Source organism: Martes martes (genome assembly GCF_963455335.1).
Source record: "Martes martes genome assembly, chromosome: 15".
NCBI lineage: Eukaryota > Metazoa > Chordata > Mammalia > Carnivora > Mustelidae > Martes > Martes martes.
This window is the reverse complement of record NC_137903.1, coordinates 58,902,687-58,916,362: the sequence shown is the minus strand read 5'-3', so window position 1 is coordinate 58,916,362 and position 13,676 is coordinate 58,902,687. Positions and strand designations below refer to the sequence as shown.

Genomic DNA, 13,676 nt, shown 5'->3' with positions numbered 1-13,676 from the left:
CCCCAAACCACAGAGCATGTCACCCAGCATTGACAATTAATTAGCTTTGCATCTGAAGGAGCCACAGGTATTGAGCAAAGAGTTGTGGATTAAAGGCTTTTTTTCCTCTGCCCACGCTGTCCATTTCTAGCTATCACACCCTGATAGCACTTGGCTGCTTCAGGCATCGAATTATTTCTGGAGTGAGTAACTCCATGTCAGTTTCTCATTTCACATGATCAAAATACCGGAAGAGCGGGAAAAAAGCCCCGTTTCTTTTCAAATAAAGACCTCAAAGGTGAACACCACCACGGCTGTTCCATTTCTGCTGCCTTTCAGGAGAATTCCCTGCCAAACAGCTAAGGAAGATAAACATTAAGGAGAACTCCTGGGGAATGAGTGGTCACCCTGGGCTTTTAAGTGGGCTATCTTGTTTAGGGTAAATCATGCAATTTCTGCCTTTAACATTACATTAGCATATGCATCAAGGATTTAACTAGAAACTACTGGAGTTAGCATTTACAAGGCAGCATGATGTAATGAAAAGAACATTAGATTCATTCGATTCTTAAAATCAAATTATCTGGAATATGCTTATTCCTTGAAGGAATCTTAATTTTAGTTGGACGGTCTTTGTACTGCAGGAGATCTATGGGCGTGCGCGCACGCACGCACGCACGCACACACACACACACACACACACTGGACAATTGTTCTCACCAGAGGAATCAGGCCTCCGCATTCCCCAAGGAATGGGCTCTCATTAGCCTGTGATTGTCTTTTTCTGTCTGTAGCTAGATGGTCGTTACCTGGTTTCATCTACTTCATTCAGTAAGACTAGCCAGTTCTCAATTATTTGTGTTTATGAAAGATCCCAGGGATCGTAGTCCACTAAGATCATATATATCTGGTGTGGGATGGAGTTTTAAACTTATATTTGCACTTACTTGGGTCTGGTGTCCTAGGTGCTCATAGTTCTTTTTTTTTTTTTTTTAAGATTTTATTCATTTATGTGAGAGAGAGAGCATGAGCAAGGAGAGGGGCAGAGGGAGCAGCAGACTCCCCACTGAGCAAGGAGCCCAACGCGGGGCTCGATCCCAGGACCCGGGGACCATGACCCCGATGTAGCAAAGATGTTAGGGTTCAAAGCTCATGGCCAAGAAAGAATTCTTGAGACGTCTTTGGTGCAAAAAGGTGGTTTTATTACAGCCCGGGACAGGACCCGCTGCCCTGCGGTTGTGCGGAGTGGCGGATTATATAGTTTCAAGTTGGGAGGGTGTTAGGGAACGCTTAAGTCTCTAAGGAATTTGGAAGCAAGGTTTCCAGGACCTTGAGAGGGCTAGCTATTGTTAAGAAAAGGTCATTTACTACAGTCTAATAAAACCTCAGTCATGACACCCTTCAGATGCATGTTGGTGGGTCTTATGCTCTGGGTGAGGGGGGTAATTGACACCGTGTATCTTGGGGAGGGGGTGGTTAGAGATAAAGGAAATTTCCAAAGGAATTTTTATATGTTTAAGTAGACTTACCAGGATCCTGGGGGGTCGGGTTAAGATTGCCTTTTGCCCTTAGCAAAGTGTTAACATCGAGGCAGCTAGTCCCTAGAGGAATGTCACTCTGCCTGTTTCAGGGACTTGTCGGTCCCTGGCTCTGCGTAGTAAGGAAATTTAATTTTTCTCTTGCCTTCATTTCCCACATCAACCTGAGAGGAAGGCAGATGCCACCCAGGTGCCCCCACAGTTCCTTTAATTTATGTATGACTGGACCCCATTTACAAAGGTATGGCTCGGGAAGAGGTTACATCACTTAGTTTTCCGGGTGCTAAGCTGGCTTGGCCTGGACAGATCAGGCCAGAGATGAAGATCTGCGGACAGGAAGCCCCTGGTCAGAAGGGATTAACCACTAGAAGGTCAGTTAGCACAGGGACAAGTGTGTAAGGACCCAAGCGCCAATGGGGGAAAAGCCCGGGGCCATGAACCCAGGCTGGAACAGAAGTCCAGCTAGCAAGCGGAAGCCAGGAGATGGGAGATCGGGAAGCCAGGTTAGGAGTCTGGGAAGACCAAGCCACTAGCCCCAGTGCACAGCCCCTGGCCCCATGTCAGACGGCAGGCAAGGCTGTGTCCCACGGGAACGGGGCAGTGCGCCCACACCGGGCACACACCTTACCTGCCACTGTCCAGAGTATCCGTTGTCAATGCACTTCAAGGAGAACGGCCTGGGCGCTCCTCCAGACCGCGGGGTTCCTTAGGGCTTTCTCCTCCCTGAGAAAGTTCTTCCGGGTGTGTATCGTGGGTCAGGAGGTTGCAGCCTAACCCCCAGAGAGCAGGGAGCACAGGGAGTGTACCTTTGTAGGTATGTAGAGAGCAATAAGACTACGCAGGTAATGAAGAAATGAACATCTCTGCAGTCAAGTTCAGGTGTATGGCATCCAGGGCGGTGGACGAATTGGCAGTGTGCTCCTTTAGACCTGTTAGGCGGGAGTAGAGGATAAGGTTGGGGTTATCCCATCTCCCAAGGTTCTTGAAAGAGTGAGCGTACGCTCTCTTGAGATAGGACTGATCGCACAAGTTTGAAACGAGACGCCTCTTGCAGAGGTCCCTCCATCTCAGAAACAGAGCTTCCTGGTCCCTAGTGAGCATTTCCCTCCAGGTCCTGCCCCGGCATTTGTCATCTGGGCAGTACTGGGGTCTGATACGAGGTTTGTAGGATGTGTAGAGATAGGAAAGGGAATAGAGAAGGCCACATGCCTCCAAGGCTGCTGATAGAAGTTGGCACCAAGTCATCCAGTTCGGGACAAGCTCGTTGGAGCAGAGGTCCCCCACCTTCTCTTCGGCCCGGGGACCCCACCTCCTGCAGATGGCTCCCCGCTCCATCAGCGATCCCCTGGCATGGAATAGCCAAGGAAGCCGAGAAGATCAACCTGTGACAATGTCCGGAATCTTGCTTCCAGACAGGTGGAAGTGAGCCGAGCTCGGTGAATGGTGGGTTGTGAGCAGCGGCTGCATTTTTTTTTTTTTTTTAACATCTTCTTTACTTGGGGCTAGGAAAGCATCTCTCTTTTCATAACAAGGACCTTGGCTCAGCAAACACTCTCATAGGTACCCAGCTTTACGCAAAGAAGGTTTTACTTGGAATCGCTTTTGCAAAAACCGTAGCTTACGAACGCGTTCTTTCTGCTCCCATTATTTTTGACGTGAGCCGTATTTTTTCATTTATTCATAATACTCTCCCTCTGACCATGAAAAACATCCAGACACGAATGGATTTGCAACATCGACCGACAGCGTGGTTTTCAGATACTGCTTTTTTGCCTGTGTGGTGCCCCCGGGCGTGGGTGAATGGTGTGCCACTCAGATAACACCGTTTGGGAGAAGCTTCCAGATCTAGCCTGCTGGTGAGGCTCTTTAACTGGGTGGCAGGGACCCCCGCCGCGTGTCTGCAGGCTCCTTCACGCTTCTGTTTATCTCCGCTGCCACGGAGCCAGAAGAAAGTTACCGGTCGTGCTGGGTTATGTGGATTCTTCTCCTCTATCCATTTTCACGGTGGACTCTTGGACACAGAGCGGCTGCTGGGTGACTCACAGATGACTTTCGTGATATCCACAGCCCATTGATTGCATAGTCGTTCTGTGCATAGCTGCCATCCGGTAAATACCAATGGACTGATTGAGTTTCCCGAGCGCTCAGATGCATTCTAAACAGCTTCCAGCATCCCGAGGGTGTCTTTAGAGGGAGGGGCACGAGGTAGTGGTGGATGGTACACACGGATGTCTGTTGTTATTGTCATGCAAGGGCTCACTCCGGGTTGGGACTATAGGGACAGAGAAGCCATTTTCGTCTAATTTGCCATTCACGTCCTAATTCTGGGCATGACCTGACTCACTCAGTGGAGACGTTCTTCCCCTGTGCTATGAAGGTATGTTGCTAGGCAACCAGATCAGTAATTGGTAAATGCTTATATATGATTTGATTTGAGTTCCACACAAAAATATATAACTGCTTTTTTGTGGGGCGGTGGTTTCATTATTAAGCAAACGATTATCATCTGGTTTTATTTTGCCCAAATAAAATAAGATAACTGCTTTCATTTATCAAGTTGGGTAATAACATGACGTCGTGGACCAACCTGGGCCCCTGATGAGCAAAAGCTTGAATCCTGATCTCAAGTGTGAGAATCACTAGTCCCACGATGGTGGAGAAAATCTAGTAACTTCTGAGCCTTCATTTTTTTTTTTTTTTTGAACCTGTCGTTTGCGGTACAGATCCTGTCTCAGCTTCTTACCCCAGACTGCTGCATGAAGATGGGTGTGACCGTGGGTGGAAAATGCTTTAGAAAGATAAGGCCATCCAAGGTCTGAGCGTTATCTAAAACTTCAGGCTCCTTGAGCGTGGAGCTTTTTGTGTGTCGTAACCTCCAAGGCCGGATGGATCCGGCAGCTCCGAGCAGCGTCCACACTGTCCCCTCAACAAGGCACTAAGCTCTGGGGCGGGTGGCAGGTGCAGAAGAAAGGACGCGCGTGGTATTGACCTTCAGGGAGCTGGAGGCAGCGCTAGAAACACTGACAGAGAAGCACAAGCCCCCGCCGCAGAGCAGCATCTCATTAGGGGTTGGAACCTGAGATGGATTCTCTTAAGACCAATGGCTGTAAGACTTCAAGGACACAGGTGAGGGCCCCCGAAGGCTGAAGGAGTCGATGACGGCAACTTACAGGAGCCCTTGAAGAACGGGCGGATTTTTAAGAGAAGAATATGGGTGAATTCATAGAAATGATCACTGTGGGTGAGCGCGGTGCATTAAACCCTAGACGTCAGTTCATTTCCGAACTCTGATCACGATGGGCTGCAGGGTTTCGTGCAACGTGGTACGAGGTTAATGGTCAGCTGTTGTTTTGCTCCTGATGGTAAACATTTTATTTGAAGTCCTGTCCTGGATTATCTTCCCGCACTAATGAAATGGATCATTTACATAAAAATCAGGAAAACCCCAAGACCCGTGTGCTTTTCAGCCTCTGGAGACATGGAAATGACCTCGGTGACAGCCAGTTACCGCCTGGAAAGGTGAAGCAGAATGCCCTTCTTCCCTGCTGGGGAGTCTCCGACCCCCGCATCACGCTTCGAGGCCGGGCCCCAGTGCTTTCCAGCCGGTGTGGTTTCCAAACGATGCGTGACTGGTGTTTTGTTGCTGTTGTTTCTGGTTTTTTACGCACACTTGGACATCCTACTTGTTTCCAGAAGCTTTGCCTCAGACCACTGGTTCTTGTCATGTATCCGCTCTATTTCTAATCGGCTTTATTTTCTTCGACCCCCTGCGTCACTGACCCCGCAGATTTCTGAGGAGCTGCTGTGATCTGTCAAGTCATTGCTCATTATCAGGCTCATTATCAGGCCGTTTTAATCCTCCGAGCACTGAAATATTTTCTAGTGGCACAGAAGCCCTCGCAGCCCAGGGCAGCCCGGGCCACTGTCACGTTAGATGAAAGTGGGGTGTCTTTTACAAGCTGACAGTGGACGTCCGATCCCTGTCGTCCCCTCCTGGGTCAGGACCCAGATGGGCAGATGGGGCCGTGTGGAGGGCCTCCCTCACCGCCTCCCCCCACCCTCCCCTGGAGCGGTTCTTCAGCTGAGGCCTCACCAGTCAATTGCCTGGGCCCAATTTAGTAGAGCTTGAATGACCTCTTAATTTGTATAAACCATTTATCCACCTATCTGAGCATCCCCCACTTGGACACCCCCCGGGATAAGAAGAAATGCTCTCTTGGGGCGCCTGGGCATCTCAGTCGGTGAAGTATCCAGCTCTTGATCTCCACTCAGGTCTTGATCTCAGGGTCATGAGTTCGAGCCCCACATTGGGCTCCGCTCTGGGAATGAAGCCTACTTTAAAAAAAAAACAAAAACAAAAACCAGAGGAAATGCTTTCAGAATGTGGTCAGCAAAACACGGTATGTCAAATTCTAAAAAGGATAGTGAATCCTTAAAAAAATGACTATGATGCCTGATACTCCTGCGCGTTCCCTAAAAAAGTTCTATTCCTCATGAAGTTAATAATAATTCTTCAGGTATTGTTAAGTCAGCATTTTAGTAATCTCTACATACTAAGGGTGGCAGACCCCAATTTAATTCTCATGAGATACACTTGTCATGAGGTGCTTTCCATTTAAGCACCCACAATTCTGAAAAATCCAGGTCAAATGGTTTGTAACACAAATGCAAAAAAAAAAAAAAAAGAAAAAAGAATCCTCATAAAATCCCCTTCTGATCTATATAACTGAGACCTAAGATTTTCCCCCAACTAAACCAATTACATTTACCAGGTAACTATTTACCTCCCTTTTTCTTTTTTTTTAAAGATCTGGGTAGATCTGGCCAATGAGAGTAAGTGAGCGTCCCACGTGAAGGTCATCTCAATTCCAAACTGATTCCTAGAATCAGAGAGCATCCCACAGTGTGTTAGGATAGCTGTCTCCTGGGTGAGATGACAAGACTAGGGAGAGAAAGGGACAGAACCCAGAGGGAAAAACTGAGCCCACCAGTTTAAATTCTTGCCAAATGCCCAGCCTCATAAGGCTTAGCGTGGCACCAATTTCCTTATATGCATTCAGTAACTGTGAATTTCATCCTGTTAGAGAGACGATCTGTTTTCTTGAAATAAGGCACAGAGAAGTAAATGAAGCTTATGGATATTTAGAGATGGTGCTGGGATGCATAGCTTGAAGTAACCTATGATACTATCAGTGATAAGAATGAGACAAGTAGGGGCACCTGGGTGGCTCAGTCGTTAAGCATCTGCCTTCGGCTCAGGTCATGATCCCGGAGTCCTGGGATCGAGCCCCCCATCAGGCTCCCTGCTCAGTGGGGAGCCTGTTTCTCCCTCTCCCACTCCCCCTGTTTCTGTTCCCTCTCTCGCTGTGTCTCTCTCTGTTCAAAAAAAAAAAAGAACAAAATCTTAAAAAAAAAAAAAAAGAATGAGACAAGTAAGTATAGCTTATAGTAGTGTTTTAGGGTTTTTTGGTTGTTTGAAATCTTCTAAGACGACCCGCTAAGTTGTTTTTCTCCCTGTGAAGAAAGAATTTATTAGAAGGCATTAATTACACAAAATACACATCTAGCCAAAATGTCTTTACCTGTTGAATTCTTTCATGACTCCGTCTCCTTTATGTCACCAAGTAATACAATTATTCATGAGTGATTCCTGGACCCTAACCTTCCCCTCTCTGCCTGTCACTGAAGTGCTGTATAATAAAAGCAGAAACTGCTGAGTTCCAAGAAGCTGGAACATACAAGACCGATCAGATCAAACAGCTGCCTCTGACACTGTCGAAATTAAAGTAAAATGTTCTCACAGAACATAAAGCTATAAAACATGGCTCTTACTAATTTTTCCAATTCTGGAATTCTCTTTAGTACACTTACTTCATATACATGTTTTAGAAAGAAAGTAATTTTTATCTGTATTCTCAAAATAATTCCCTCCATGACTCTTTTTCTGCATTGAAGCCAACAGAGCCTTCCTTAAATGGAATTTAGTGATTCCAGGAATCATTTCAGAAACTCTGCCTTGGAAGAGATTTTGGAAGTTATCTGAGTCTCCCAACGCATCCCTCGTTCCCCCTGATATTCCCCGGAAGTGGTTTTCTAGCTCCTCCTTGGGCATTTCCGATGACAGAAAGCTCACTATTTCATGAAGCAGACCCAGGACTAATGGGTTACTCTAGTTTCTAGAAAGATAAACCTTATACTTATAAACCCAAGTGTGTCTTTCTGTCCCATCTGCCTGTTTTGCTCCCTAGAGAGACAGTGTTGTACAATATGGGGCAGGTAGACCTACCTTTAGTCTTCTCTTGTCTTCCTACAATCCTACAAAATGCCATCTATTAAGAACTTCCTTTGTACCGAACCCCTAACACACAGTCTTATTTCATTTTCCTAGAAAGTCTACAAAGGTAGGTACCATTTTTGTTCAATCCGACTACACAGAAACAGTTTGATCACCGTGCTGATGACGGTGATGATGGTCATATTTTCGCATGCCAACCAAACACCAGGTGCTATGCACATCCTTCACATACGTTATGAACAGTCGGGATTGAAGTGATTTGCCCATTATCTACCCAGTATCTGAAGAAGCTGGATGTTCAGATTCAGGTCAGATGCTAAAGGACTCTGGATTTCACTCTTGAAAGCCCTGTTTCTTTGTGAAATGGAAGTATCATTGTCTTCCTTGGCAGGTTTTCTGAGACCGAATAAGATGGCTTGTGAAATTACCCGGCATTATCGCTTGAAAAATTCTTCCTGCTACATGTCATTCACTCATTTTTTTAAAAGATTGTATTTATTTGAGAAAAAGAGCGAGAACGCATGCGCTCGAGAGGGGATAGGGGCTGAGGGACAAGCAGACTCCGTGCTGATCACGGAGCCCAATGCGGGGCTCGATCCCACAACCCAGAGATCGTGATCTGAAATCGAGATACGGATACTCAACCGACTGAGCCACCCAGGTGCCCCTATTCATTTTTTTCTTTTTTTTGAAAACAGTTTTTTAGAAGACTTTTCCTTCCCTTTTCTCCTGATTTCTATTCTCCAGGCTAAATAGCCCCAGATCCTTCAGTCTTCATTCATTCATTCAGCATACCCTTGTGCTCCTTTGGCCCCGCTGGGATTTACATTCTAGAGAGGAAACAGACAATAAATAACACAAATGATGACTAAGTAAGTCACCTGCTGTGTTAGAAGACAGGAAGTGCCACGCAGGGCATGGGTGGGTGAGGCAGGCAGGGTAAGAGAAATGAGGAGATTGGGGGCGGGTGCTGCTGGTTCATTTACTATGGCTGTGTAACCAGTTACCCCAAGACTTCGTGGCTTAAGTCAACAACGATCACTTATCATCTCTCATGTTCTCTGGAGTTCAGAAATTTGGGACAAGGCATAGTGGGGCGGCTTATCGAGGCTCACAGTGCCTTGGGCCTCAGCCAGAAGACTTGAAGTATGGCCACTGCCATCATCTGAAGGCTCATTTGCTCCGATGTCTGGTGGTTGATGCTGGCTATCGACTGGATGCCCCCAGCTCTTCTCTGCGTGGCCTTTTCCATGTGACACAGGCTTCCTCACAAGACAGAGGCCAGGTTCAAGGATAGAGCTGGTAGAAGCCGTATTTTCTGTTATGACCCAACCTTGGAGGTCATGCAACATCATTCCCACCACATTTTGTTGGTCAAGGCAATTTCGAAGTTCCAATGGCGTTGGAAGAGAAGGAAAGTAAACCGTGCCTGTCGATGGAGACACATCAATGTCACGTCCTAGGAGGAGCATGTGGACTGGGAGACGTGTGGGTACAGCCATCTTTGGAAAGTGCAGTCTGACGCGGTGGGCAGGGTAGGTTCCCTGATGTGGTAACACGTGAAGAAAGATTTGAAGGAGGTAGGGGAGTGAGCCACGTGCCTACCTCTACCTGGGCCAGAGCGTTCCAGGCTAAGGCAGGAGCCTGTGCAAAGGCCCTACAGCGGGAGTGAACCAGGAGCATTTGGAGGCTAGTATGGCTCGATGAGAGTAGCTGAAGACCAAGAACAGTAGGAAGGGTGGTCTGAGGTAGGAGGGAGGATCCATGGGAGGCCTTCCAGTCCACTGTAATTACTTCAGCTTTTGTATGAGATGAGAAGCAAAACGGAGGAGTTGGGTTTTCTGAGCAGTTTGTGTTTTAAATGAACCACTCTGACAACCATGTGGAAAACAGCCTGGGCGGTGGGGTTGCAGGCTGGGGAAGGACAACAGAGGAAGGACGAGTTAGGAGACTCTTCTGGAAACCCAGGCAAGAGGGGTTAGTGGCTCAGACAGAGACAGTGGCGTCAAGGCGGTGGCGACAGGCAGCGGATCGTGGGTGCATTCTGGAGTTACAGCCCGGAAAGTTTCCTGATGGATCGGCTGCGTGGTGTGAGAGAGAGAGGAGTCAGACATGCCGGGGCCATCGCATGGACGGAACCGTCATTTTCTGGAAGAGGGGAGGCCAAGGAAACACAGTTTTTCAGGAAAAGATCAAGAATTTAGTGTCTAAGTCCGAGACCTTGATTAGATATCCAAATAGAATTGTGGAGGGGGTAGTTGGATAACTAAAGACAGATTTCCAGAGAGAGGTCTAAGCTGGAAATAAAAATTTAGGGGTCCCAGGCATTACGATGTTATTTAAATGGTGTTCCTGGGAGATAACAGCCAGAGACAGAAGGTAGACGTGGAGAGGACTGAGGACTGAGCCCTGAGGCATCCTGCCTCTGAGGGGTGAGCAGAAAGGGAAGAAACCAGCCAAGAACACCAGAAAAGTCTTGGCCAGGAATGTCCTGGAAGCTTCCAGAAGAAGGTACACAAAAGCGAAGGATATAATCACTGCTTTGATGGGTCAGGAGGGAGGGGACTGAGAACCACACCACTGAGCTACGGCGCAAGCCGTCAGAGCCGGGACAAGAGCCCTTCCAGAGCAGCTGGGGGTTGGGGACCCCCCCCCCCCGCCCCATGGAATGTGCTCAGAGGCAGGGGGAGGAGAGGAACCAGAGAAAACAAGGATAGACAGCTCTTGCCCTGAGTTTTGGGCAAAGATGATCAAGGAGACAGAACGGGAGCCGACCACGGAAGAACCAAGAAGAGGGTGTGTGTTTTTCCTTTAAGACAGGAGAAACAACAGCATGCTTGTATGCTGTTGGGAATGATCCAGTATCTTCCAGAGTGAAAATCGGGCCTTGCAGGAGAGAGAGAGAGAGGAGGGAACCCTGGGATGATGTCCTTGGGAGGGCCCTGCATATGATTTGACTTCCAGGACCCTCGCTCTCCTCCACGCCGAGTGGGGCGTGGGTGGGCATGGGTGCTAGGAAGAAGCCTGGAATGAATCCAGAAGTGAATATATCGGAGTTGCTGCAGTAACGTGGCCTCGTGGCCACCTGCTTTGATTTCCCACCACCCCCCACCACCGCTCGCTGTAACAAGGATATGGTCTAAGTGTTGCAGAACGTTTGTGTTGTAGGAGAGACGATGTAAACTCCCAGTACTATAAACGATGCTGGCAACCTCTCTCCTGCCTTTCCCCATCTGCCCTCTCTATGCCACCTTTGTTGGCTCTGGCCTTCACTCCTGGCGCTTGCCTTTGAATTGCATTTTTTTTTAAACATGTTATTTATTTATTTGAGACAGAGCACAAGCAGGGGAAGAGGGGCAGAGGCAGAGGGAGAAGCAGGCTCCCCGCTGAGCAGGGAGCCCGATGTGGGACTCGATCCCTGGACCCTGAGATCATGACCTGAGCCGAAGGCAGACGCTTCACCGACTGAGCCCCCGAAGCCCCCCCATGAATTGCATTTTGTATCGAAAGACACCCCCCTCCCGCCCCCGCCGCACAAATCCCCATTTTCCACACAAGCAGCCCATAGTCTCAACACTGTACGTCCGGGCTGGACTGTGTCCTGTTTGGTGTTATGTTTCCAAAACCAGGTTGATTTATGTTTCCCTGGGCCGTGTGTTTTTCTTCCACAACCACACACAGAGTGAGCCTTGACGGGTCGCCACGTGGTCCTTCACCAGGGTGGTTGGGATTTTACAAGGTGTTCAAATTTCTAAATAACTCGTAAGGCCTCTCACACCGGAGTTCATACCAGAGAAGCTGTGGGATCATTAGCCTCGTAGGCGCTGTTGTTCCCCCAAAGACGGACCAGCTGCATCCACGCTTATGGCTGAGTGTGGATCGCAAACCAACCTTTAGAAATCGCGATTGCAGATTTCAGTGCAATTGTATGGCTTTTTTTCTCTCTCTGTATATAAGGGAGTCGGTGGCTCATTAGGTTCGCTGGGCGGTAGTGAGGGGCCACTGCTGAGCCCTTGGGGGGCGAACAGGGAACTATCAAGCCTCAGGAAGAACCAGAGGTTCTTTAAGAGAAAGAGGATAGAGAGTGAGCCTGGCATAGCTGATTGGACGTTGGATCGTACTCACCCCTCATTGTCCCTCTTCTGCATTCTTTCCCTCCAGAGCGGCCCAGAAGCTAAACCTGTCTTCTAAAAAGAAGAAGCATCGACCTTCCCCCTCGTCTGTGGCCGAGCCCCCTCTCTTTGCCACCAGCTTCAGCGGCATTCTGCAGACCTGCCCTCCCCCGGCCCCGCCCTGCCTGCTTCGGGCCGTCAACAAGGTCAAGGACACGCCAGGCCTGGGCAAGGTAGGCGCTCGGAGAGCGGGTCGCGCCGGGAGGGGAATGAGGGCGCGGAGCCCGGCTGGGTGGCTGACACCGAAGGGTGACGGGGAGAACGGGAGACAGACTTAAATTCACTTGGAAGGACCTTAAACTTTGCTTTGGTTACGTGCACTGCCTTGCCAATGAAGACATTCCAGTTACTGGGGGTCCGATCGGGCTTGGGCAGGAAAAAAGCGGCCGTGCGGTGTTTGACGCGACTGTAACCGTTTGAAGAAGAGACAAAAAGACCGCAGGCAGGGGCAGGAGCCCCAGGGAAAACACAAACCCTCGGAAAGGAGGCCCGCCGACCGGCCAAGGCTATTCGGAGATGGGGCTCAGCTGGGTTTGGGGTCACTTTGTTTTCTGACGTCACCCCCAAATGTTCTGTGCTCACTTGGTGTCCGGGTGACATCACTGTCGCTTTTGCTCTCCGGTTGGGAAATCAGCTGAGACTTCTGAATATAGTTGGCTCCAGAAAGGTGGCTGTTGTATCTTTTCTCCTTTCCGTCGCGTGTAGGATGGGGCACGTCCTTGCCGGCGCCTCGCCTACCTCAAGTCATTCGCCTGTACTTCTTTCTGGAAGGTCGCAGGTCTGGCTAAACATGATGAGGACCCAGCTCTTACTGTGGCCCTTTCCCCTTGACCCAGACTCCGCTGGTCAGGTTCATGGTCTTCCCATAACTCGGAGTCCTTCCGGAGTTTGGGGCCCTCTACCCCTTCCCTGGGCCCCTTCTCCTCCCTGTCTCTCTGCCTTCTCCCATGCTCTCCCCTCCACCCCCACCACCCCAGTTTCACCACCCCATTGGGAAAGTATCAACTTGCCATGTTACTCTTCTCAATGGCGTTTGAACTTCAAGATTATGTTGAATAGAGCAATGCTTACCCCAGTGGAGTAAGCATCCAGTTCTGGAATGTTCCATGGCATGGGGCAGGGTAGACAGCTGTCAGCTGACGGTTTTCCCAGCCCCGAAGCAGAGTAGGGAATAAAGCTGTCCTAGTCTCACCAGCCAGGACGGAGATGGTGAAAACCTTACGAATCAGGATCCCTCACTAGGGAAGGGCTCACGGCGAGCCACTGAGGGAGAGCAGGGACACCCTCAATGGGGTAATTTTGGGTGGTTGACAAGAGCTCTTCTGGGGAGGGCCGACGAGTAAACTCAGGGCGTTCAAATCTTTCCTTTTCTTTGTAATTGTGCTAAGATACCTGTAAGGTAACTTACCCTCTGAGCCATTTAAGTGGATGTGGGCTTTTGTTTTGCTAAGGAGTTTGGAGCTGAACTGCCCTGGGCAAAACAGACTTAGCACTGTAGGCTCCTTCTGGGACAAGGGGACCAGGTCACCAAGGGACTGAACCAACAGAGTGTCGCCAGCCAAGAAGATGACCCAGCACTTGCTTCAAAATAGATTGGAGGGCACTGCTCAGCTAGAAGCGGACTAAATAATATTCTACACACATAAGCAGGATTATAAATAAGATAAGTAGGTCTGAGACCAGGGATAACCA

The 13,676-nt window shown here is 48.9% G+C and overlaps 1 protein-coding gene across 1 annotated transcript in view; it reads left to right on the top strand.

Moving 5' to 3' along the window:
* Positions 1–13,676, top strand: part of KIF26B (kinesin family member 26B) — a gene marked incomplete at both ends in the record, with an annotated part of 417,901 nt that overhangs the window by 282,255 nt on the left and 121,970 nt on the right. The window contains one exon of the mRNA XM_080824350.1: positions 11,974–12,157. Coding sequence (XP_080680476.1) covers positions 11,974–12,157 — 184 coding nt within the window. The remainder of the gene's footprint in view (positions 1–11,973; positions 12,158–13,676) is intronic.